Source organism: Sus scrofa, chromosome 4, assembly GCF_054392235.1.
Source record: "Sus scrofa isolate SSC_HxYL_T2T_F1_AM1 chromosome 4, Sscrofa_HxYL_maternal_Yorkshire_Landrace_v2.0, whole genome shotgun sequence".
Classification (NCBI taxonomy): Eukaryota; Metazoa; Chordata; class Mammalia; order Artiodactyla; family Suidae; genus Sus; species Sus scrofa.
In genome coordinates this window covers 110,838,188-110,864,755 of record NC_139386.1, presented here as the reverse complement: position 1 = coordinate 110,864,755, position 26,568 = coordinate 110,838,188, and the positions used below count along the sequence as shown (strand labels likewise).

The 26,568-nt window shown below is 37.7% G+C and overlaps 1 protein-coding gene across 7 annotated transcripts in view; it reads left to right on the top strand.

Annotated features, from left to right (window-relative positions):
• Window positions 1–26,568, top strand: part of SYCP1 (synaptonemal complex protein 1) — a 146,210-nt gene that overhangs the window by 46,313 nt on the left and 73,329 nt on the right. For all 7 annotated transcript variants that reach the window (XM_085023504.1, XM_085023501.1, XM_021090000.2 and 4 more), the window contains exons 13-15: window positions 17,831–17,925; window positions 18,420–18,604; window positions 19,792–19,859. In XM_085023504.1, the coding sequence (XP_084879630.1) occupies window positions 17,831–17,925; window positions 18,420–18,604; window positions 19,792–19,859 (348 nt within the window). The remainder of the gene's footprint in view (window positions 1–17,830; window positions 17,926–18,419; window positions 18,605–19,791; window positions 19,860–26,568) is intronic.

The window sequence follows — 26,568 nt, the reverse complement described above, 5'->3', positions numbered from 1 at the left end:
TTTTTAGGGCCACACTCGTGGCATATAGAGGTTCCCAGGCTAGAGGTCGAATCAGAACTGTAGCCACTGGCCTATACCACAGCCATAGCCACATGTGTGACCTACACCACAGCTTACAGCAACATTGGATCTTTAACCCACTGAGCACGGCCAGGGATTGAACCTGCGTCCTCATGGATGTTAGTGAGATTTGTTTCTGCTGAGCCATGACAGGAACTCCTTCCTTTTTTAATGTAGAATCAAATTTTCTGCCTATATTATTTTGCTTCTCCCTAAAATTTCTTTCCTGGCAGATATGTGGAAATAAATTTCCTGGATTGTTGTTTGAAAAAGGCTGTATTTCTCCTTTACCTTTAAAGGAAGGATAATTTTGCAGAATTCTAAGTTGTGACTCTTTTCTCTCAATTTCCTGAGAGAAATTGAAATTTGAATTTCTACTTACATTTCACTCTATTCTTTTCTTGCTTGCACAGTTGCTATAGAAAAGTTAGATGTCATTCTTATCCAGGAAAGTGTTTTTTACCTTTAGCTTCTTTCAGGATTTTTTTTCTTTATTTTTGATTTTCTGTAGTTTGTGTATGACTGTCTAGATATAGTTGTTTTTCACATTTTTCCTGCTTACTTAGTGTTCTCGTCCTGGATCTGTGGTTTGTTGTGTGACACTGATTTGGAGGAGATTCTCAGTCATCATTGTTTCAAATATTTCTTCTGTTCTTTTCTCTCTTCTCTTTCTGATATTTCCATTATGGATATGTTACGTCTTTTGTAGTTGTCTTTTGGATAGTCTATTTTGTTTTTGTTTTTTTAAATCCTGTTTCTCTTTGCCTTTTAGTTTTGTAGGTTTCTATTGATTTATCCTTAGGCTCAGAGATTCTTTCTTCAGCAATTCCCAGTCTACTAATAAACATATCAAAGGCATTCTTCATTTCTTTCTTTCTTTCTTTTTTTGTCTTTATATCTAGGGCCCTATCCATAGCATATGGAGGTTCCCAGGCTAGGGGTCTAATTAATCTGGGCTGTAGCAGCCAGCCTACGCAGCAGCCACAGCAACTCGGGATCCAAGCTGCATCTGCCGCCTATACCACAACTCACGGCAACACTGGATCCTTAACTCCCTGAGTGAGGCCAGGGATCGAACCTGCAACCTTATGCTTCCTAGTCAGATTCGTTAACTACTGAGCCACGATGGGAACTCCTGGCATTCTTTATTTCTGTTACACTGTTTTTGTCCTTTAACATTTCTTTTGGGTTATTTCTTAGGATTTCCATCTCTCTGCTTATATTGCCCATCTGTTTTTGCATGGTGTCCTCTTAATCTATTAGGGCTGTTGTCATATTCATCATAGTTGTCTTAAATTCTCCATCTGATAATTCCAGCATCTCTGATGTGTGTGATTTTCATTCTTTAACTATCTCTCCAAAGTGTATTTTTGCCTTTTAGTATATTTTGTAGTTTTTTCCTGATAGCTGGACCTACTGGGTAAAAGTAGCTTCTGTAAGTCGGGCTTTAGCGATTTGGTAAAGTGTTGGGGGAGGGGAAGCAGCCAATAGTTCTCTGATTAGGTCTCAATTTTTTAGTGAGTCTGTGCCTCTACACTGTTAACATCAAAAATGTTGTTTGGTCCTCTCCCCTTTCCCCACTTTTCCTTTTTTGGTGGAACATGATGGCTAGAGTGGCCTAGAATTGATTTTTCTCTTCTCCCACATGGAAGGCTAAAGGTTGCTGGAGTTGGGTATTTCACTTCCTCCAGGACAGTTAGGCTCTGACAAAACCCTGCAGATTAGGCTCTGGTAAAATAGTTTCTCTTGACAGTAGAACTTAAGAAGACCAGAGTATTCTGCTATATTTCAAAATGATTCCTTCTCTCATCCTTGCTTAAAGAGGATTTTTCTCCAATATTTATTGTCAGAATTCTCCACTCTTTGAGCCTTCAGCAATTTGTATGTTACAATTTTGGCTAGTCTGCCATAGCATTGGTTCTCATGGAGGTGTCAGCTTGTGAATTTCTGCTCTGGTGAGTTGTGATTCTCTGTATTTTCTTGTCAGTCTTTCCGATTTTGAGGGTAGCTATCCTATGACCTCATTTCTCTTATGGATCTAGGAAGAGTTACTGATTTTTAGTTGGCTAAGACTTTTTTTACCTGTTAGGGTGAGTGGCAACCTCTAAGCTCCTTAAGTGAAACTGGGAAGTGTGTTAATTTTTTCACAGTCTTTTCTATCTGTTGTTTGGATTGGCTAATTTCTGTTGTCATTATTTTCCTCTGATCCCATCATTTTTCCTTTAAATCCATGCACTGAGGTTTTAATTTTATTTATTGTTTTCTTTAAGTTCTAAAATTTCCATTTGTTTCTTTTTTACATCTTCTGTTTCTTTGTTGAAACTTTCTATTTATTTACTAAAGCTTTCTGATTTTTTATTTCTTTTAATAATTTGTTATTTCTCATTGAAGCATTTCTATGATGGCTGCCTTAAAATTTTTTTCCAGGTAATTCTAACATTTCTCTTGGTATAAGCATCTATTGATTGTCTTTTTTTATTCAGTTAGAAATCATTCTGTGTGATAATTGTTGTACAACTATAAATATAATAAAATTCATTGAGCAATAGAAAAATAAAAAATAATACAATGAGAGTTTTAAAAATAAGTCAATTTTACTGATTATTATTATTTCATAATAAATAATCTTCTCCAGGTCAAAAAAAAAAAATCATTCTGGTTCTTGTTATGACAAGGTGATTATTGAAGCCTGGATGTTTTTGTATTACATAATGAGACTCTCAATCTTATTTCTTTTGTTTTAGCTGGTTTTCTTTTACATTAATCTGGTGTAGAGAGGGGGGATGTTGCCTTGTTACTGCGATGGTGGAGGTTGAAGATAAAGTTTCTTACTTGACCTTAGCTGAAACCTGAGTGCAGTGGAGTCAGGGTAGTCCTTGTTAATCCTGTTTTAGTTGGGAGTTCCAGCTCCCTATGTGGTCTGTAGTGTCATGTCCTTGTTACTCTGAGTTTTGGTGAAAGTTGTTGCTCTCCTAGGCCTTTTCTGACACTACCCCAGTAGGGATTAGGATTAATGCTTTACTATTACTGGATGGATATGGATAGCAAGGTTCCCTGTGTAATCTCTATTGCCACTGTTTGAGTCCTGGGCTTACTACTGGTTGATGGAGGTGAAAGACATTCCTCCCTGTTTGACCACTGACACCACTTTGATGGAGGTATTAAAGTTCATCATCACAGACTCATTAGGTTGGAAGCTTAGGATCACCTCTTGGTCTTTGTTGACATGGGTTGGGTGGAGGCAACATAATTTTCTTTGGTGTTTGGCTGGGATAAAGTCCTGTGGCTGTCCCTTTGTCTTTTTGCTAGAGAGAGCAGACTTTTGGGGAGCTGTTTTTGTCACATTGGTATTTCCAGTTGTTGGCTTTATCAGCTCTAAGTTTAGGATATGTGAGGCAAACAAACGCAAAAACACAACAACCCTTCCCCCCCCCAAAAAAAAAATCCCCAGAATCTTACCACTCTGTTGTTTTCAGGTCCAGAGGTCTCTAGCTGGTCTGGCTTCTTATCTCCATTTTGCAAAGCCTTTTTATATTTGTTTTATAGGAGTTCCTGTTGTGGCACAGTGGGAGTGAATCTGACTAGGTACCATGAGGTTGCAGGTTTGATTCCTGGCCTCGCTCAGTGGTTAAGGATCCAGCATTGCTGCGAGCTGTGGTGTAGGTTCCAGATGCGGCTTGGATCTGGTGTTGCTGTGGCTCTGGCATAGGCCAGCAGCAACAGCTGTGATTAGACCCCTAGCCTGGGAACCTCCATGTGCTGTGGGTGCAGCCCTAAAAAGACAAAAGACCAAAAAAAAAAAAATATATATATATATATCTATATGGATATATTTGTTTTATATATATCATGTTGAGGTTTTTTGGTTGTACTTGGGAGAGTAGGGAAAAGAATATCTACTTCATCTCTTAGAAGTGGAACTCCTAGTTTAATTACTGTTTTGTTATTCTAATTTTTTCCCTTGACTACTTTTTTTTTTTTTTTTTTGTCTTTTTGCCTTTTTTAGGGCCGCTCCCACAGCATATGGAGGTTCCCAGGCTAGGGGTCTAATCAGAGCTATAGCTGCCAGCCTAGGCCAGGGACTGAACCCGCAATCTCATTGTTCCTAGTCAGATTCGTTAACCACTGTGCCACGACAGGAACTCCTCCCTTGACTACTTTGAAAGTTACTAAACTGTTTCTGTATTTTCAGTGGTTACTAGAGAGATTACAATATGCATTGGTTACTCTTCAATGTGTAAAATTAATTAATACATTTACCTTTTTCCTTGTTTATCTAAAGACTTTAGAATGTGAATTTTATTTGTTCTGACACCTCTAGAAGAGTAGTCCTCTTCTACTTTTGTTGTGTATTTTAACTCTATAAACAAGATATTATTACTGTTTTTCATAGACAATGTTTTATTTGGTGTTACCTATATACCACTTGTTTTGTTTTTAATTATTTTTTTAATTGAGGCATAGTTGATTTAACATATTAGTTTCAGATCTAGGACATCTTTTTTTTTTTTTTTTTTTTCGCTTTTTATTGCTGCACTTGCAGCACATGGAATTCCCAGGCTAGGGGTTGAATCAGAGCTGCAGCTGCTGCCTACACCACAGCTCATGGCAATACTGGTTCCTTAACCCACTGAGAAAGGCCAGGGATCAAGCCTGCATCCTCATGGATACTAGTTGGGTTTGTAACTGCTGAGCCAAAATAGGAACTCCCCTGTACAACATCTTGATTCGATATTGTTATAGATCATAACTCCATTTAAAGTTACTACTAAATAATGGCTGTATTTCCCTGTACTCTGCAGTATATGATTGTTCCTTATGTATTTTATACATAGTAGTTTGCATCTCTTAATCTCCTACCTATGTCTTTTTCCTCCCACATTCCCTCTCCACACTGTTAATCACTAGTTTGTTCTCTATGTCTGTGAGTCTGTTTCTGTTTTGTTATATTCCTTCATTTGATTTATTTTTTAATATTCCACATTTAAGTGGTAACATAAAGTATCTGCTTTTCTCTGCCTGACTTATTTCATTAAGCATAATGCACTCTAGGTCTGTCCACATTATTACAAATGGCAGAATTTCATTCTTTTTTATGGCTCCGTAATATTCCATTGTGTATAACTCTACCACTTTTTTTATTCATTCATCTGTCAGTGGATAAATTCCTTGTTTTTTGGGTAGTCTTTGTCTGTTTTTGATATCAGGTTAATGGTGGCCTCATAGAATGAATCTGAAAGTGTTTCTTCCTCTTCAGTTTTTGCGAATAGTTGTGGAAGGATAGGTGTTGTTGCCTCTTTATTTGTTTATTAGAATTCCCCTGTGAAGCCATCCAGTCTTGGACTTTTATTTTCTGGGTTTTTTTAAATTACAAATTTTATTGCACGGTTAATGATTGGTCTTTTTAGATTGTCTGTTTCTTCCTGACTGAGCCTTGACAGGCTGTATGTTTCTAGATACTTGTCCATTCCTTTTAGATTGTCAAGTTTGTTGGCATATTCTCTTCAGATTTTTTTATATCTGTGTAATATCAGGTTTTATTTCTCCTCTTTCATTTCTTAGTGTTTTAGAGCTTCTCTTTTTGTCTTGATGGTCTGTCTAAAAGTCAGTCTATCAATTTTTAAAATCTTTAAAAAAAAAACAGTCTTTAGTTTCGTTGGTCTTTTCTATTGCTTTTTTGGTCCCTATTTTATTTATTTCTCTCTGATTTTTATTATTTCCTTCTTTCTATTGAATTGGGGTTTGTTCTTCTGTTTCTGATTCCTTTAGATGGTGTTTAGTTGTTTATTTGAAGGTTTTTTTTTGTTTTTTTGTTTTTTTTTTTTTGGCTTTTGTCTTTTTAGGGCCACACTCATGGCATGTGAAGGTACTCAGGCTAGGGGTCTAATTGGAGCCATAGCAACACCAGATCCGAGCCGTGTATGCGACCTACACCACAGCTCATGGCAACACCAGATCCTTAACCCACTGAGCGAGGCCAGGGATTGAACCCACAACCTTATGGTTCCTAGCTGGATTCATTTCCACTGAGCCACAATGGGAACTCCCGAGGTTTTTCTTATTTCTTGAAGTAGGCTTGTATCACTATAAAAATCTCTTCTTAGAGCTTCTTTTGCCATATCCTATAGATTTTGGAAAGTTTTGTTTCCATTTTCATTTTTTTTGAGGTATTTTCTGATTTCCTCTTTGACTCATTGATTTCTTAGTTTAGTCTCATGCATTTGTGTTTTTCCCCATTTTTCATCCTAAATTGACTTCTTGTTTTGTGTTGTTGTGGTTGGAAAAAATGCTTGATAAAATTTCTATCTTCTTAAATTTGTTAAGACTTGTTTGTGGCTTAGCATGTAATCTATCATAGAGAATGTTCCATGTGCACTTGAAAAGAATGTATATTCTGCTATCTTTGGATTGAATGTTCTGTAGATATCTATTGAGTCCCATGGGCTTAACCTGCCATTTAAAACCATTGTTTCCTTATTGATTTTCAGTCTGGATGATCTGTACATTACCATAAGTGGGTTTTAAAGTTCCATTCTATCACTGTATTTTTTTCTTTTGCTTTGAGGGCTGCACCTGTGGCATATGGAAGTTCCCAGGCTAGGGATCAAATTGGAGCTACAGCTGCCGGCCTACACCAGAGCCATAGCAACTTGGGATTCGAGCTGCCTCTGTGACCTTCACCACAGCTTAAGGCTACACTGGATCCCTGACCAACTGAGTGAGACTAGAGATCAAACCTGCATCCTCATGGACACCAGTTGGATTCGTTTCCACTGTGACACAACGGGAACTCCCTCTATTATTGTATTATTGTCAATTTTTCTTTATGTATGCTAATATTTTCTTTATATATTTAGGCACTCCTGTATTAGGTGAATATCAGTTAGCGAGTGCTACATCCTTTTCTTGTATTGATCCCTTTATCATTATATAATGCCCTTTGTTTTTTGTTATAGACTTTGTTTTAAAGCCTATTTTGTCTTGTGTGTGTATTGTACCTTTGCTTTCTTGTTTCCATTTGCATGAAATCTATTTCCATCCTCTCATTTTCAGTCTGTGTGTGTCTTTAGCTCTGAAGTGAGTTTCTTATAAGCAATATATAGATGGGTCTTGTTTTTTTTTAAATCCAATCAGCCACCCTTGGTCTCTTGATTGGAGCTTTTATTTTTTATTTTTCTTTTTGTCTTTTTGCCTCTTCTAGGGCCGCTTCCCATGGCATATGGAGGTTCCCAGGCTAGGGGTCTAATCGGAGCTGTAGACGCCAGCCTACGCCAGAGCCACAGCAACGCGGGATCTGAGCCGCATCTGTGACCTACACCACAGCTCATGGCAACGCCAGATCCTTAACCCACTGAGCAAGGCCAGGGATCAAACCTGCAACCTCATGGTTCCTAGTTGGATTCATTAACCACTGTGCCACAGTGGAAACTCCTGATTGGAGCTTTTAGTCTATTGACATTTGAAGTGATTGTTGATCGATATCTACTTCTTACCATTTTCTTATTTGTTTTCTGGTTGTTTTTGTAGTTTTTCTGTGTTCTTTTAGTTTCTTCCTTTGTGTTTTGATGATTCGCTTATTGATAGATTTGTGTTCTCTTCTCTTTAGTTATATATCTGTTGTAGGTTTGTAATTTGTGGTTACAATGGGGCTCATATTTGTCAACCTATAGCAATAGCTGCATCTTTTAAACTGGTAATTACTAAGTCCAAACATCTTTTAAATTACCTATCTTTTGGAGTTCCCTTTGTGGCACAGCAGAAGCAAATCTGACTAGGAACCATGAGGTTGTGGGTTTGATCCCTGGCTTCGCTCAGTTGGTTAAGGATCTGGCATTGCTGTGGCTCTGGTGTAGCCTGGCAGCAGCAGTTCTGATTAGATCCCTAGCCTGGGAACCTCTACATGCTGCGGGTTCAGCCCTAAAAGGACAAAAGACAAAAAAATAAAATAAAATACCTATCTTTTTTACTCCTCTCTCCCACGTTTTGTGTTTTTGATATATTATTTTACATCTACATATTTATCCCTTTACTGATTATTGTAGTTATAGTTGATTTTACAATTTCTGTTTTTATTATCATCTATTTTTTTCTTTTTAGTGCTGTACCTGTGATATATGGAAGCTCCTCAGCTAGGGGTCAAATTGGAGCTGCAGCTGCTGGCCCGCACCACAGCCAAAACAGATCTGAAGCACATCTGCCTATGCACCTATGCTGCAACTTGTGTCAACGCTGGATCCTTAACCCACTGAGCAAGGCCAGGGATCAAACCTGTATCCTCGTGAATACTAGTCAGGTTCTTAACCTGGTGAGCCACAGCGGGAACTCCCAAATTTCTGTTTTCTTTTTTTGAAGGTTTTTTTTTTTCTTTTTTTTTTCTTTTTTGGTCTTTTTAGGGCCACAGCCGCAGCACATGGAACTTCCCAGGCTAGGGGGTGTATCAGAGCTACAGCTGCCGTCCTGTGCCAAGGCCACAGCAATACAAGATCCGTGTCTGTGACCTATACCACAGTTCATGGCAATGCCAGATCCTCAGGCAACTGAGTGAGGCCAGGGATCAAACCCACATCCTCAGGGATCCTAGTTGGATTCGTTACCACTGAGCCATGATGAGAACACCCCCAATTTCTTGTTTTTTTTAATTTTCCTGCTAGCATATTTAGGTGGTTATTGCTTAGTCTTTACTATGTATTTGCCTTTAGTAGTGGGATTTTTCCTTTCCTAGCAATACTTCTTGTTACAGCCTTTTCTCTTCCACTTGGAGAAGTCCTTTTAACATTTCTTTTAGGGGAGGTTTTGTATTGATGAATTATTTTACTTTTTGATAGAGAAGTTCTTTATCTCTCCTTCAATTCTAAATGATAATTTGCTGGATAGAGTATATTAGGTTACAGGTTTGTCTCTTTGATCACTTTAAATATATCATGCTACTTTCTTTTGGCCTGCAGAGTTTCTGCAGAAAAATCAGCTTATAGCCTTATGGAAATTCTCTTGTAGGTGACTCTCTTTTTCTATCACTGCCTTTAGAATTCTCTCCTTATTTTTAACTTTTGCCATTTTAATCATGATATGTCTTGGTTTGGGTTTGTCTTGTTTTGGACCCTCTGTGCTTCTCTACCTGGATATCTGTTCTTTCTTTAGGCTTGAGTAGTTTTCGGCTGTCATGTCATCAAATACATTTTTGACTTCTTTCTCTCTCACTTGACCCTCTGGGACCCCTATAACGTGAATGTTGGTATACTTGTGTCTCAGAGTTCCCTTAAACAATTGTCATTTTTAAAAATTTGTTTTTCTTTTTGTTGTTCTGATTGGGTGATACATTTTTCTGTCTTCTAGATCACTTATGCATTCTTATGTATCACCTAATCATTTGTTAAATCATCCTAGCATATTTTTCATTTTAGTTATTCCATTCTTCAGTTTTTACTGGTTCTATCTTGTAAAAATTGTTACATTTTTGTAACACCTATCTTGTTAAAACTCTCACTGTGTTCATCTATTCTTTTCTCTAATTCACTTAGCAGTCTTATTACTAATGCTTTAAACTCTTTTATCTGATAAATTATTTATTAGTTTCATTAGTTGTTTTTTAGGAGTTTTGTTATATTGTTGAAGCAAATTCATCTATCAACTCATTTTGCTGATTTTTTTTTTTTTTGGCTCGATATAGTTAGGTAAGAAAGTTAGCTGTTGAGGTCATGAAGTGATATCCTTGTATAGTCGCATCTGTGTATGCCCAGTGGCTGTGGTGGAGAGCACGATCTGATGTGAGCGTGAGTCATGTCTTTTCTCAGCTTGTGTTGGCAGCTGTCACCTTGGTAGGAGGTAGTGCTATATAGATGGAGAGACTAGAGCCAGAACCAGGTGTGTTCTGGGTTTTCTCCTCTGCTCAGTATCCAACACCACCCCATTAGGGGCAGAGGCAAGGGTATGTTCAGGTCCCAAGTTGTTCAAGCAGAAGTCCTAAGGATTGGGTCCTAACTGTATCCATTCCTTATAAGTATGTGTTCTCCTCCCCAACCCCTAGTATTGGCATGCTCACCCCAGGGGGAGCAGTGCTGGAGCAAGAGGGACTGGTGCAGGTGCTTGGTGTGGGTCTAGGTGTGGGCCATGGCATTCATGACCACAGTCAGGGTCTTGACTACTTTTGATGCACTGCCTCTCAAAGCACCGTTAATAGCTGCCCTGCCCCATTCAGATGGTGGTGTGGGTCTGAGCTGCCTTTGTCCCTCATAGCTATGTACTCTCTTTGGCCACTACAACCATCACTCTAGCATGGAACTGGGCTGTAGAACAGGCAGAGCTGTGGGGGTATTAGCTTGCAGTCAGAGCCTGGGACTGCTTCTGATGCATCACTTCTGTAAGTGCGGGTAATGGTTGCTCCTCCCTGTTCACATACCCTTTTGCATCTATACCGGCATGGTCCTGCATGACTGAGCACTCCCCTTGGCTTCAGCAGCCCTTGCCCTAGAGTGGAGCTACATTTTGAAGCAAGTGAGACCTGAGCAGGCACTTGGCTCAGGCTGGGTGGCACATTATGGACATCTTGGGAAACAGGCCATGGTCCAATGCAGTTTAAATTTGCTTTCTCTACCTTGTTTCAGGAGTAAGCAAGTGTTGTGCTCTTTTCATGAGTTGAGTCTATGTTTCTTACAGCTGTCTCACTGGTTTTCTAAGCAGTTAAGAAGATTTGTCTTCCTGCCATTAACCCCAGGGCTAGGGTGCCTAATACTGGTTTGAGTGGTTCACTCCCAAGAAGGGTTCTTCTCTTCTGTGTTTCCTCACAGGGACCCAGATCCCAATCTAATTGCTTCTCTTCTTTTCCTATTAGATTCCATGTTGATCTTTCTTATAGCTTTGGTTGTCCAAGTTTTTCTGGCAGTGCCCAGTTAGTTTTCAGTGAGAATTGCTCCACATGTAGATATATTTTTGTTGTATTCCTGGGGAGATTTGAGTTTTGTATCCCCCTACTCTGCCATCTTGATCTTGATTTCTCTTAATTCTCAAATCTTTTGTTTGGATCATCTTTTCTACCTTGAAGAGGAATATTTAGAATACCCTTTAGTGAGAGTATACTTGTGATGCTCTCTCTTCTATTTTATTTGTTAGCATTTTTTTTTTTTTTTGTCTTTTTGTCTTTTCTTTTTGTTGTTGTTGCTATTTCTTAGGCTGCTCCCACGGCATATGGAGGTTCCCAGGCTAGGGGTCCAATCGGAGCTGTAGCCACCGGCCTACACCACAGCCACAGCAATGCAGGATCCGAGCTGCATCTGCAACCTACACCACAGCTCACGGCAACGCTGGATCCTTAACCCACTGAGCAAGGGCAGGGACCGAACCCGCAACCTCATGGTTCCTAGTCGGATTCGTTATGTGTTAACATTTTTTATCCTTTCTCATGTGGAAAGGATGTTTTAAATGATACCTATTTCTAGTTGGCACACTATATGCTATTCCTGGAAATTTCATTTAGCACACTAAAGGTATCATCCTGCTTTATATTGGCTTCCTTTTTGTCATTGGTCAATGTAACTGTTGAACCTTTGAAGATAAGGTATCTTTTCTCTTGGGGCTTTTCATATTTTCTTTGCCTCTTGATTTTTTTTTTACTATTTTCAGTATTGATATGTTAAGATATATGCTTAATTTTATTTTACAACTTCTTGAATCTGTAAATTAGTATCCTGTATTTTTGCTTTTCTTCAAGCATCTATTTGCTCTATTCTTTGTTTCCTCTCCTTTGGGAAATCTGATTAAAAATCATGTTACTTTTCTTGGAGTTCCCGTCATGGCTCAGTGGTTAACGAATGCGACTAGGAACAATGAGGTTGCGGGTTCGATCCCTGCCCTTGCTCAGTGGGTTGAGGATTCGGCATTGCCGTGAGCTGTGGTGTAGGTTGCAGACACGGCTCGGATTCTGCATTTCTGTGGCTCTGGTGTAGGCTGGTGGCTACAGCTCCAATTAGACCCCTAGACTGGGAACCTCCATATGCCGTGGGAGTAGCCCTAGAAAAAGGCAAAAAAAAAAAAAAATCATATTGCTTTTCTTTTTCTCTTCTCTTCTCTTCTCTTCTCTTCTCTTCTCTTCTCTTCTCTTCTCCTCTCCTCTCCTCTCCTCTCCTCTCCTCTCCTCTCCTCTCCTCTCCTCTCCTCTCCTCTCCTCTCCCCTCCCCTCCTCTCCTCTCCTCTCCCCTCCTCTTCCCTCCCCTCCCCTCCCCTCCCCTCTCCTCCCCTCTCCTCTCCTCTCCTTTCCTCTTCTCTTCTTTCTTTTTCTGGGGCTGCACCCACAGCATATAGAGGTTCCCAGGCTAGGGGTCTAATTGGAGCTGTAGCCACTGGCCTATGCCAGAGCCACAGCAACACCACATCCAAGCCGAGTCTGAGACCTACACCACAGCTCACGGCAACGCTGGATCCTTAACCCACTGAACAAGGCCAGGGATAGAACCCACAACCTCATGGTTCCTAGTTGGATTCATTAACCACTGAGCCATGACAGGAAATCCTACTTTTTTTTTCAATTTAATTTTTATTTTACATTGGAGTATAGTTAATTTAAAATGTTGTGTTAGTTCCAGGTGTACAGCAAAGTGATTAAGTTATACATATACATATATCCATTCTTTTTCAGATTTTTGTCCCATATAGGTTATTATAGAATACTCAGTAGAGTTACCTGCACTATACAGTAGGTCCTTGCTGATTATCTATTTTATATATAGTAGTATGTATATATTAATCCCAAACTCCTAATTTATCCCTCCCTCCAGTCTTTCCCTTTTGATAAGTATGTTTGTTTCTGAAGTCTGTGAATTGGTTTCTGTTTTGTAAATAAATTCATTTGTAACACTTTTTTAGATTCCTCATTTAATGACATCATATAATATTTGTCTTTCTCTGACTTCCATCACTTAGTATGAAAGTACATCCATGTTGCTACAGTGGTGTTATTTCAGTTTCTTTTATGCCTGAGTAACATTCCATTGTGTACATGAACAACTTCTTTATCCCTTCTTCTATTGATGGACATTTAGGTTGTTTCCATGTCATATCTATTGTACGTAGTGCTGCTATGAATATTGGGGTGCATGTATCTTTCTGGCTTTTTTTTATTTAAGGGCTGCACCTGAGGCATATGGAGGTTCCCAGGCTAGGGGTCGAATTGGAGGTGTAGCTGCCAGCCTACACCACAGCCACAGAAATGCCAAATCTGAGTCACCGTTTGTGACCTACACCATAGCTCATGGCACTGCTGGCTCTTTACCCCACAGAGGGAAGCCAGGGATTGAACCTGTGCCCTCATCGGTACTAGTCAGGTTCTTTTCTACTGAGCCACAGCGGGAACTCCCTCATCTATCTTTTTGAATTATGGTTTTCTCTAGATATAGGCTCAGCAGTGGAATTGCTGGGTTAAATGGTAATTCTTTCTCTCTCTCTCTCTCTCTCTCTCTCTTTTTTTTTTTCTTGGTCTTTTGGTCTTTTTGTCTTTCTAGGGCCGCACCCGTGGCATATGGAGGTTCCCAGGCTAGGGGTCCAATTGGAGCTGTAGCCACCAGCCTACACCAGAGTCACAGCAACGCCAGATCTGAGCCGCGTCTGTGACCTACACCACAGCTCACGGGAACGCCAGATCCTGAACCCACTGAGCAAGGCCAGAGATCAAACCTGCAACCTCATTGTTCCTAGTCAGATTCGTTAACCACTGAGCCCCGACGGGAACTCCCTCCTTTTTTTTTTCTTTTGGCCATACCCTTGGCATCTGGAAGTTCCTGAGCCAAGGATCGAACCTCCACCACAGCAGCGACCCAAGCTGCTACAGTGACAATGCCAGCTCCTTAACCCACAGCACCACAGAAGAATTCCCTGTATTTTTAGTTTTTTAGGGACACTCCATACTCTGCTCCATAGTGGTTGTACCAATTTACATTTCCATTTATAGTATAGGGGAGGGTTCCCCTTTCTCCACACCTTCCCTAGCATTTATTGTTTGTAGACTTTTTGATGATGGCCATTCTGACAGGTATGAGGTGATACCTCTTTGTAGTTTTTATTTGCAGTTTTCTAATAACTAGTGATGTTGAGCACCTTTTCATGTGCTTTTTGGCCATCTAAATAGAAATGGTCTATTTAGATCTTATGCTATTTTTTGATTGGGTTGTTTGTTTTTTTGAGATTGATTAAGCTGTTAGCGTATTTTGTAGATTAATCCTTTATTGGTCACTTTGTTTGCAAATGTTTTCTCCTATTCCCCATTGCTGTGCAAGAGCTTTTAAGTTTATTTAGTCCCATTTGTTTATTTTGTTTTTTATTTTCATTACTCTAGGAGTTGGATCCAAAAAGATATTGCTGTGATTCATGTCAAAGAGTGTTCTGCCTGTGTTTTCCTCCTTTGCTATCTGGTCTTACGTTTAGGTCTTTTTTTTTTTTTTTGTCTTTTTGCCTTTTCTGGGGCCGCTCTCGCAGCACAAGGAGGTTCCCAGGTTAGGGATCTAATTAGAGCTGTAGCCACTGCCAGAGCAATGCCAGAGCCAGAGCCACAGCAATGCCAGATCCAAGCCAAGTCTGCAGCCTACACCACAGCTCAACATCAACGCTAGATCCTTAATCCACTGAACAAGGCCAGGGATCAACCTCATGGCTCCTAGTCGGATTCGTTAACCACTGGGCCACGACGGGAACTCCATGTTTAGGTCTTTAATCCATTTTGAGTTTATTTTTGTGTATGGTGTTAGAGAATGTTCTAATTTCATTTTTTTCCAGTAGCTGTCTAGTTTTCTCAGCACCACTTATTAAAGAGACTATCTTTTGTCCATGGTATACTCTTGCCTTCTTTGTTGTATGTAGATTAATTGACTATAAGTGTGTGGGTTTATTTCTGGGCTTTCTATCCTGTTTCATTGATCTGTATAACTGTATCTTTTGTGACTCTTAATTTCTTTTCCATAGTTTCACAGTTTGCCTTTCTATTCCTTATTCTGGGTGATTTCTTTGACTTACCTTGTCCTTCTCTTCGTTTGTTTCTCATTCAGTATGAACTCTTCCAATTTTATTTTTAGTTGTTAAGATGTTTATTTTAAGATTCTTACTTTTCAAATCTGTTATTCTACTTTATGTAAATTTTCTGTTATCATTTTCAGGGTTTTTATTCTTTAAATATACTCAGAAGAGCTGTTTCTTTCTGACAATTTTTTATCTTAAATGTGTGCCTCATACTGTCTTTTGTTTCTCATTTTTTTTTGTTCAAAATCTTTGTTTTATTGAATGCCTTGTCTTTGACTCCATGTTCATTATTTTTCTTGAAAAAAAATTAGTAGGTTTAATAAGGCTGCCTTGTATATAGGTAAATTAACTTCCTCCTTGGAGGATTTCCATTTACTTTTACCATGTGTATGGTGGCTCTGGTCATTTTAAGTCAGTTTCATGTCTTGGAATTACTTGGACCACTCAGATGATGTGAATCTGTGCTTCAGATTTGCTTGATCCATATATAATGATTGTCCTAGCTTATTGTACAGTTCTGGGACTCTCTGCCCTATACAGTCTTTTGATTTTTCATATTTCTTTTCCTCACTTCATCATAATTTAAAATCAAAGTTCAGCTTTGCCAGAACCTGCAGATTCCCTTGGGGCAAAAGCAGGTTTATGCTTAGCTTACTTTTCCAGGTTTCTAACTTCTTTTCACTTTGTAACTATTAATTTCGTATTATTTTGTCAGGAGTTTAATGATTTTAATGCCCTTAATATTTGATCCCGAGTTTTTATTCCTTTTTAGTGGAATGTTCGTTTGAAAGGCATACCTCACCATTACTCCAATGGAGTTTTCAGTTTCAATTTTATATATTATTTCTAGATAAGTTGTAGTTTATGGACATTTTCCTTCTTTTAGTTTTTAAAGAATGATATAATACTAATTTTTAAAATTCACCACCAGTAATTCTAACATCTGCAATCTCGCAGTCAAATACAGGTCTGTCTTTTGTTCATTCTTGTGACTTTGCTCATGGTGCTTTATTTATTACTCTTGTGATTCTTGATGGTGATAACATGTAAATTCATCTCTGGAAATTGTTTCAGGCCTGAATTGGAAGTGTATTTTTCCTGAAAAAAAATTTATATTTGTAGTTTCTGGGATCCTGGGAGAAAACTTAGGAGAACTTACAATTAATTTTTGGCTTGGAGATTTTTAGGATATTCAAGCAGCATATAATCAGTTCCCATAGGTGGCTGAGTACTAGTTTATGAACATGATTTCTCAGAGGGGACATGTACTAGCAGACCATAATAAACAGTATCCTAACGGACAGTTTTAGTTATCATTTCCCTCTCTCCACATCTACTTTTCCTGTTTTTTTCCCCAGGGCAGGGTCACTAACTACGTCATTTCTACACATGTTTTAAGAATGGAATTTTTGAAAATATAAACCTGAGACATTATTCTGTTACTTACATCCTTCATTGTTTTTCCAGACTTATGAAGCAGGCTGTATAAATCTTGTTTTAATTTTGTGATTTCTCCCTTGTTCTTTAAGTTTCATGCTTTTAGACTCCAGAATGTGTAAGTCTATCTCTTCGATTTTACCTTTGTCTATGTTCTTTCACCTCTCTTTCCTCTTCTAACTCTTATTACACTTGTTAATTGTTACTGGCTTTGGAATGTTTCAACTCAGCTCTCACTTTCTGGAAGCCTTTGTTGAACTTTTCCTTGATGTCTGTCTTCCCTTACTTTTAACCCTTACTCATCCTATTTGGCTTAGGTGCCCCCTCTATGTATATTCCCAGAACTTACAGTGAGTACCCATCAACACTTATCTTTGATTGATTGTCTGCTTGTCCAATTGTATTGTAAGTATCTTGAATTTTAAGGTCCAGTTTCTGTTTACACCGTGCCATCTGTTGACCATATTCTAGATACTGTGGTTAAAGTGTTTTAAGTTGCATCATCTTATTTAATCTTAATAGCAACCCTTCAGTACATGAATAAATATCATTTTCCATGTGAGAAAAGTAGAGACAGACTGGCTAAGTATCATGCCCAAGTCTGGATAGCTGGTAAAAGGAGTGAGAATAATTCGAATACAGAGAAAGAACATGAACTTTTTTCCCATAGTGTTTTTATGAGGTTTAAAAGTGAAACACAGATATAAAGCATATAGGCTAGTACCTGGCACTTAGAATTTAGTAAATATTAGCTGTCAGGTGGAGTCAATAGCTCTTTTCATAATATTAAATGAAGTAAGTGTAATAATATAGAAAAATCAAGATAGGAAATAAAAAGTAAAATCAAGAATAATTTCACCATTAGGAGATAAATTACTTTTGAAATTTTTATGTGTATTCTTTCCTTTCACATGAGCTAGTTATATAAACACTGCTTTTAACTTGTTTTTATTCTATGTCATTGTATGAATATCCAAATTAGTAATAAATAAATAAACACCTGTATCATCATTTACAGTTTCTACATGGTATACCCATTGTATGCATATATCACCATAATTCTCTCTCCTATGGGATATTTAAATTGTTTCCAATGTTTAGTGATGAATAAAAATGTAGTAACAAAAGTTTTTATATATTCATCTTTGAGTGCTTGGGTGATAACAGTCTTGAAAAGTCAATAAAAGTCTATGATGACCAATACCAGTGCGTCTATAGTTGCAGAATTCTCCCTCATTTTGGGGTTTTTTAATAGAGGAAAAAGTAATTGTTACAAATAATTTGTTTTCTTGGTATTTTCTATTAAGTACTACCTATGTTCAACTTTCTCTTTTAGAATTACAGAATGAAAACTTAAAAGAATCAAATGAGAAGCAAGATCATTTGACATCAGAACTCGAAGATATTAAAATATCTTTGCAAAGAAGTGTGGTATGGTTTAAAAACTGATTTGTGTGTGGTAATTCTCATACCATCAATCAGTCAACAAATATTTATTGAATGCTAATACTATGTACAAGGACCTGAAGCTTCAAATAGAGAAGATACAATCCAAGTCTGCAAAATGCTTATAGTTTAATTAGAGACATTTGATAACACATCAAAAGTATAACTAAAATACAAGTCTTTGCTAGGTACAGACATGATTCAGGCAAAAATTCTACAGTAGTTAAGAATTGAAAGAACATTATGGGCTAGATTGGTTAAAAAGACTCCATGGAGAGATTTGGACTATAGTTGGGCTTTGAAAGAATGGTGAATTAAGAGTAGTGATGGGGCATTCCAGATTGGTAATGGAGTAGAGGGGAGGGTGAAGGATAAGGAGAAATGGAGGGAGAGGCAGCACATTATAGAAAGTGAATGAATTCAGCCTTTTTCTTAAGGCCCTTTGTTTATAAATTTTGTTTGTACTTTATTTCATTTAGGGTACTCAAAAGGCTTTTGAGGAAGATTTACAAATAGCAACAAAAAAAATATATCAGCTCACTGGAGAAAAAGAAGCTCAAATGGAAGAATTTAATAAAGCTAAAGCTTCCCATTCATTTGTGGTTACTGAGCTTAATACTACTATCTGCAACTTGAAAGAATTATTGACAACAGAACAACAAAGGTAAAAATACTTCTGATAGTTGAATAAAAACAGTTTACTTCTAGTATTCAATAATTTCTAGAGTATCTATAATCAAGTTTCTTTTTTATGAATGTAGTGGAAACATTTTAAGAGTTTGTTTTCGGGAAGCAGTTTTCTTAGGAAAAAATAGTGCATATTCTCTAGGATAGTTCTCATGCATGCTTTTCATAGAGTTAAGCAATATGGAGACTCTCATAAGGGCTGATGCAGTGATGTGACACATTTGATTAAACTGTGGATTATTGTATAGAAATAACTTAGGCTCTTGGTTTGTTTTACTGGGGTCTGTAACTTCTTTTCTGATTTATAAATTTAGCCACTTGCCTGGTACAGAGTTAGTTACTCAAAAGTTTTTGTTAAATTGATGGATTAATGAATATAAATAAATATAAAATAACTCATTTGCATTTTATCTAAATAGTTTCTCTAAAACTTGAGTTAAAAACTTGCTCTGTTTTTTACTACTTTGTATTAAGGAAATATTTATATAAAGCTGTGTTATGAGGCCTAGGTAATTATTTAGGTCCCATTGGTGTATGGGTTAATTAAGTCTGGAGTGTGAAAGAAAGGAACAAACCTCCCTGAAGTCATGGTCTGTGCCTAGCAGAATTTCTTTTCTATTGATTGTATATGGTGAAGGAAGAAAATCTAAATTTTCTAGTTCAGCTAACCTTATATGTTCTCTCTAGGTGATTTTCAGATTTTAAGATGTAAGCGACCTTAGATATCATCTGTTCCAATTACTTCAGTTTTATAGATGAAGAAACGGAAGTCTAGAGGAGTGAAGCAAATATTGCAGTTCTCATATTTATATTGTTCCTAAGGCAGAATTTGGTATAAAGTAGTTACATACTCAGTCTCTTTCTAAGTTTTAGAATACATTAATTTGATTACCATCAATAGCTAAGAGATAAATCATGATAGTGAGCTTTAAGGTCTTATGTAGATATAATTAATATACTACTATGTATGTATAATATTAATATCTTGTTTTGAAATGTTACACTATCTGACACAGTTAAATCAAAAAATTGTAATTTCAGTGTAATTACTGAATAAGTAAATCTATGTTACAATATATCATTGCTAAATTGTGCCAGTTTTAGTTATTAGATGAATTCTGACTAAAAGAATATTTTACATTGTGAACTAATATATTTTACAAGATTGGAAAAAAGTGAAGATGAATTGAAAGTACTTACCATGGAACTTCAGAAGAAAGCATGTGAACTGGGTAAGATTTAGAGAATAACATGTGCAAATGATGATATTAGCCAGTTATAAAACCATCAACATTATTTCAGAATAAAATATAGTTTCTGTTATTTACCAATAATGATTATCTGATAACTTTTTATTTGACTTTTCAAAGATATAAAATTTAAATCTTAAAATAGATGGAGTTCCCCTTGTGGCTCAGCAGAAACGAATCTGACTAGTATCCATGTGGACCCAGATTTTATCCCTGGCCTTGCTCAGTGGGTTAAGGATCCAGTGTTGCCATGAGCTGTGGTGTAGGTCGCAGATGCGGCTCAGATCTGGCATTGCTGTGGTGTAGGCCGGCAGCTGCAAAGAACTTAAAAAAGACTATTCACTTTCATTATGCAGCTCAGGGATATCTAGAAGTGTAAGGAGCCTAAGTGATGTTTTTGCAGTCTTTTTTCTTATTTTAGGATTTGGAGGCCTTAATAATAATTCTTAGTGGGAAATGTCTGTTATATTTAATTTAATTAATTTATTTTGCTATGTTAGGGTTGCACCTGTGCATGTAGAGGTTCCCAGGCTAGGAGTCGAATCAGAGCTGTAGCCACCAGCTTACACCACAGCCATAGCAACATGGGATCCGAGCCACGTCTGAAGCCTACACCACAGCTCGTGGCAAATGCCAGATCCTTAACCCACTGAGCAAGGCCAAGGATTGGATCTGCATCCTCACTGATCCTAGTTGGGTTCATTAACCATTGAGCCATGAAGGGAACTCCCATATTTTAACTGAATTTTAAAATTTCAGGGTTAGTCATGTTGGCTTATAAACTGATTATAGGAAAATAACCTGATTTTATCATATAGTGTTTTTAATATTCAACTTTTATGGCCAAAAGAAAGAAATTTTGTAGTTGTTTTGTGAATTTATGACCATAGAGTTAGTAATCCTAATAACTCTATGTTTCATATTTATAAAGTTTCATATCTACAATTGCGGAGATTTATAAAGATATGAAAGCCTTTTTTCCCTGAATTTTGGTTAAAGAAATTAATTTTTTTTTTTTGCTTTTTAGGACTGCACCTGTGGCATATGGAAATTCTCAGGCTAGGGGTCAAATCGGAGCTACAGCTGCCAGCCTGTGCCACAGCCACAGCCATGCCAGATCTGAGCCCAGTCTGTGACTTATAGCATAGCTCATGGCAATGCCAAATACCCAACCCATTGAGCAGGGCCAGGAATGGAACCCACATCCTCATGGATACTAGTTGGATTCATTTCCGTCGTGTCACAGCGGGAACTCAAAATAAATATTATTTTCATAAATTAAAATTATTCAGGAGTTCCTGTCACAGACTTGGCTCAGATCTGGCATTGCTGTGGCTGTAGCACAGGCCTGCAGCTGTAGCTCCGATGCAACCCCTAGCCTGGGAACCTCCATATGCTGCAGGTGCGGCCCTATAAAGCAAAATAAATAAGTAAATAAATAAAAAATTCATGGATTGGCAGGTGTTTTTCTATAAATCTCTAATTTTCATTAATCTTTATTATTAGCTTTGAATACTTATATAATTAAAATGATTAGAAATTATAGTGCCTTGTTAGGATGTTTGGTTATATTTTGAAACTCTATTTACGATTTTCCTTTTGCAATGCTTAATTTCCACTATAGACTAGACTAACTTTTGGACATCCAAAATTGTACTGTCCAGTGGTAAATATTTTATTTTTTTATTCATTACAGGTTTATTTGCTTTTTTATTATAGTCGATTTGCAGTGTTGTGCTTTATTTTTTAAGAAATACTTTTTAGGGAGTTCCCATTGTGGCTCAGTGGTTAACGAATCCGACTAGGAACCATGAGGTTGCGGGTTTGATCCCTGCCCTTGCTCAGTGGGTTAAGGATCTGACTTTGCTGTGAGCTGTGGTGTAGGTTGCAGACGTGGCTTGGATCCCGCGTTGCTGTGGCTCTGGTGTAGGCTGGTGGCTACAGCTCCGATTTGACCTCTAGCCTGGGAACCTCCACATGCTGTGGGATCGGCCCAAGAAATAGCAAAAAGAAAAAAAAAAAAAAGGAAATACTTTTTAGTATGATTTTATATTAGAATGATTATAAATGTATTTTTACCCAATTTTTAAATCTTTTTTAAGAGCATAACATACCGCTTTAAATCACTGCATATAACTGTGTTCTTTAGAATTAGTTTAATTGAATGTTGTAGACTTAGGAGTTATTTCAGTCCATAAAATATCTTTAATGGATATTTATTTATAACAATTCAATCTGATATTGAATATAAGTGGCTGTTATTGTTATATTAAAAAAATGCATGATATGATTTTTCTCTTAGTACTAAGAGCAATATAAGAAGTTTGGGGAGTTCCCGTTGTGGTGCAGTGGTTGACGAATCTGACTAGGAACCATGAGGTTGCGGGTTCAGTCCCTGCCCTTGCTCAGTGGGTTGACGATCCGGCGTTGCCGTGAGCTGTGGTGTAGGTTGCAGACGCGGCTCGGATCCTGCGTTGCTGTGACTCTGGCGTAGGCCGGTGGCTACAGCTCCGATTAGACCCCTAGCCTGGGAACCTCCATATGTCGTGGGAGCGGCCCAAGAAATAGCAAAAAAGACAAAAAAAAAAAAAAAAAAAAAGAAGAAGAAGTTTGGATAAGGAATTCTAAAACTGTCAAACAGTTCTATGTGTGTTTGTTAGCATTCCTTAGATGTTGTGGAAACATACAAGATGTGAAATACTGTGTTCTTGAGAAATTTCTAATGATTGTAGGAGAAAGTTTAGACACAAAATGATTAGGAGCAATGTTTTCAAAATTAGAGGAGCAAGAATTCTATTTAGTATAAAGGACTTCTATTTCTGTTTATTTCTATGCTGTACATATGTTTTATAATGATAATACAATACATATAGTACAATTATATAATACACATAGTTATATTTTATAAATTTGTATAAAATATAAGCATGTATTTATACAAATATTTGTACAAAATTTGTATTGTATATATTTGTACATTTGGGGTGAATGCTCACAGATTTCATATTGATGGAAATGTGTTAATGCTGATAACAAGAGGAAGTTAAAGGTATCGATGTGGACTGCAGAGCTGAAAAAGTCTTTATGGAAGAAGTAAATTTTAAAAGTAGACATTAGGGTATAGACAGGCTTTGGGTAGTTGTAGAGAATGATAGAGTGTGCAAAGTATTATGTGTAGGAGAGTATCATTAACAATGATGTAAGTACTCAGTTTATTTCCTTTTTAGTTAATAGTATAGTTTTCAAAATCAAAAAATCTTTCTCCCTTATCTTTCACTTAACTTATGATTGGTTATCCAATGCTGCTGTTTCTAAAAATGTAACTAATTTAAGAGTTTCTAATTTTTTTTTTTTCCCTTTTTGGGGTCATACCCTCAGCCTGTGAAAGTTCCCAGGCTAGGGGTCTAATAGGAGCTACAGCTGCCGGCCTACGCCGCCCACAGCCACAGCAATGTGGGATCTGAGCCGTGTCTGTGACCTGCACTACAGCTCACGGCAATGTTGGATCCTTAATCCACTGAGCAAGGCCAGGGATTGAACCCGCATCCTCATGGATCCTAGTCACGTTCTTGAATGGCTGAGCCGCAAAGGGAACTCCCAAGAGTTTCTAACTCTTAAAATATCTCTTAAATCCTCCCCCTTTTCTTCATTGACCTTGAACAGTTCAAGTCCTCATTTCCTCTCCTGGTTTTTAGAGTTTTATGCACATTCTCTTAGCCTAGCAGACGGATGCAATGAGTAACATAATGGAACACAAATTGTATATGACAGATTAATCATCAAAACATGTTTCCAATTTCCCTCATTTGTCCTTGTCTTTGTTTATCCCTTTTTGTATTTACTAGGCTTCTGTTGCTTTGGCTTTCATTCATATCCTTCTTTCTTAATTGCAATAGCCCTCATTCTTACTGCTTTTGTTTCCTGGCTACACTTTGCATTCTTCCTTGCTGGTATTTTCTTAGCTTATATCTTGGTTAGAGTATGCCTCCATTTTTCCCTCAGCTATCCCATTGACTTATCCTAAGATCACTTTTTTTCTATGCACTACTCAGATATAGCTTGCTCTACCCCTTCTAGCTTAACATTAGGTTGGGATCAGATTAGATCTCTGGCCAGAAGTAATTGCACTATCTTCAGAATCAGTTTTTTGTTTCTAGTGTTGTTTACCTTTTGCTCATTTTCAGCATTTAAGCTAGCATGTTCCTTAAATACAAATGTGATTGTACTGTGTTGCAAATTTAAGAGCCATCTAATTGCCTAAGTTCAAACTCTAAATATCAGCTGTCTTTTCATTGTTCATTTAAAGAATGAGGTAGTGCATATTAAATAAGTTAAAACCAGCTGTAAATACAGAATCTTTGTCAGTAATTTTTTTCTCAGTTTCTTTACTTGGTACAATTTGCTTTGCTTGTTTATGTGTCTCCTATATTTAATTCATTTAATATAGCTCTAAACAGGTTTTACTCCTATGGTTTTTCTTCTAAATCTGTATCCATATTTATTTTCACTCTGCTTATGTAACAGATTCTCCCTCTAGTTTTTTCTACTGCTTCATCTTTGGTTATAAGATAGATATTACAGTGGGGTGTTCCCATTGCGCCTCAGTGGTTTAAGAACCCGACTAGTATCCATGAGGATGTAGGTTCAATCCTTGGCCTCACTCAGTGGGTTAAGGGTCTGGTGTTGACATGAGCTGCAGTGTAGGTTGCAAATTTGGCTCACATCTGGTGATGCTATGGCTGTGATATAGGCTGGCAGCTGCAACTCTGATTTGACCCCTAGCCTGGGAACTTTGATATACTGCAGGCATGGCCCTAAAAAGTTATATCAAATTAATACCTAGATGTTTATTTCTCATTTAGCTTTGGATATAAAATTAGGAACATAACTATGTGGTCTTTGTTCTTACCAGATTTTGCACTCTACTTGTGGGACATAAAATGAATAATCAAATTGAGATAAGTGCTATGAAAGAAATGAAAATTACAAAATATAGAAAACTGGAGGAGTTCCTATCATGGCACAGCAGAAATGAATCTGACCAGTATCCTTGACGATGCGGGTTCAGTCCGTGGCCTCCCTCAGTGGATTGGAGATCCGGCACTGTGGTGAGCTGTGGTGTAGGTCATAGACGCAGCTCATATCCTGCATTGCTGTGCTGTGGCTGTAGCTGTAACTCCGATTTAACCCCTGGGAGCCTCCATATGCCATGGGTGTGGCCTTAAAATGCTATCTATCTATCTATCTATCTATCTATCTATCTATCTATCTATATAAAAAATAATAAGGCCTGATTTAGATTTGGTGATCAAGGTTGGCCTTAAACTGAGACCCTCATAAGTGAGATTTAGTTAAGGGTAAAGCATGTGAGTTGGAGAGAGCATTTCAATCAAAGAGGAAAAGCATGTGGAAATGCTCTGAGGTATGAAAGAGCTTGTTCAATTCATATGACTGAATGAAAGCCTTTGTGACTGAGTATAAGAAACAATATGGAAAGAAGAATGAAGTAAGTAGGGGATGATAAGGACCAAATCAAATAGGGTCAAGGAAAGGAATTTTTATTTTATTCTAACAGCAAAGGAACACCACTGAAAGATTTTAAGTAGAGGAATGACATGATCTTGTTTACATTTTAAAGGATCACTGTAACTTCTGTATGGAAGATAAATTTGATGTTGGAAAAGGAGTGTTGGTAGTGAGGAAAAATTAGAAGTAGAAAAATCAGATTGGCGGCTCTTTGAGTGGTATAAGTGTGAAAGAATATCTTTTAAAAATGGAATCATATCAAACTTATGCTAGCATTTGGTGAGCCCATTAATTGAGGATATCTTGTCTGGCTTCAGCTCTGAAAATTTTTCTTTTTTTTCTTCCTTCTAGTGTTATTATTTTCTCTACCTTTCTCTCTCTTTCTTTCTTTGTCTCTCTTCAAGTTCTGATAGGTGGATTTTGCAAATTCTTTTTTTTTTTTTTTTTTTGGTCTTTTTGCCTATTCTAGGGCCACTCCCAAGGCATATGGAGGTTCCCAGGCTAGGGGTCTAATCGGAGCTGTAGCCTGTAGCCTGCAGCCTATGCCACAGCCAAAGCAACTCAGGATCTGAGCCACATCTTTGACTTACACCACAGCTCACAGCAACGCCAGATCATTAACCCACTGAGCAAGGCCAGGGATCGAACCCACAACCTCATGGTTCCTAGTTGGATTCGTTAACCACTGAGCCGCAACAGAAACTCTGGATTTTGCAAATTCTTAATTGATCCTTCATGTTTAAATTTTTTTCTCTTATACTTTCCACTTTCTAGTTCTCTCTATCTCTCCCTTTTTTTTTTTTTTTTTTTGTCTTTTTAGGGTTTCGCCCACGGCATATGCAAGTCCCTAGGCTAGGGGTCTAATTGGGCCTATGCCACAGCCACAGTAATGTAGCATCTGAGCCGTGTCTGAGACCTACACAACAACTTATGGCAATGTTGGATCCTTAACCCACTGATCAAGGCTGGGGATTGTACCTGCATCCTTATGGATCCTAGTTGGATTTGCCAACTGCTGAGCTACAAAGGGAACTCTATTTTTGCAGAATTTGGGGAAATTTTTTTTGTGTGTATTCTCTCTCCTAATTCAATCTTTTTTTTTTTTGGTCTTTGGTGCATACGAAGTTCCTAGTCTGGGGGTCAAATTGGAGCTGTACTGCTGGTC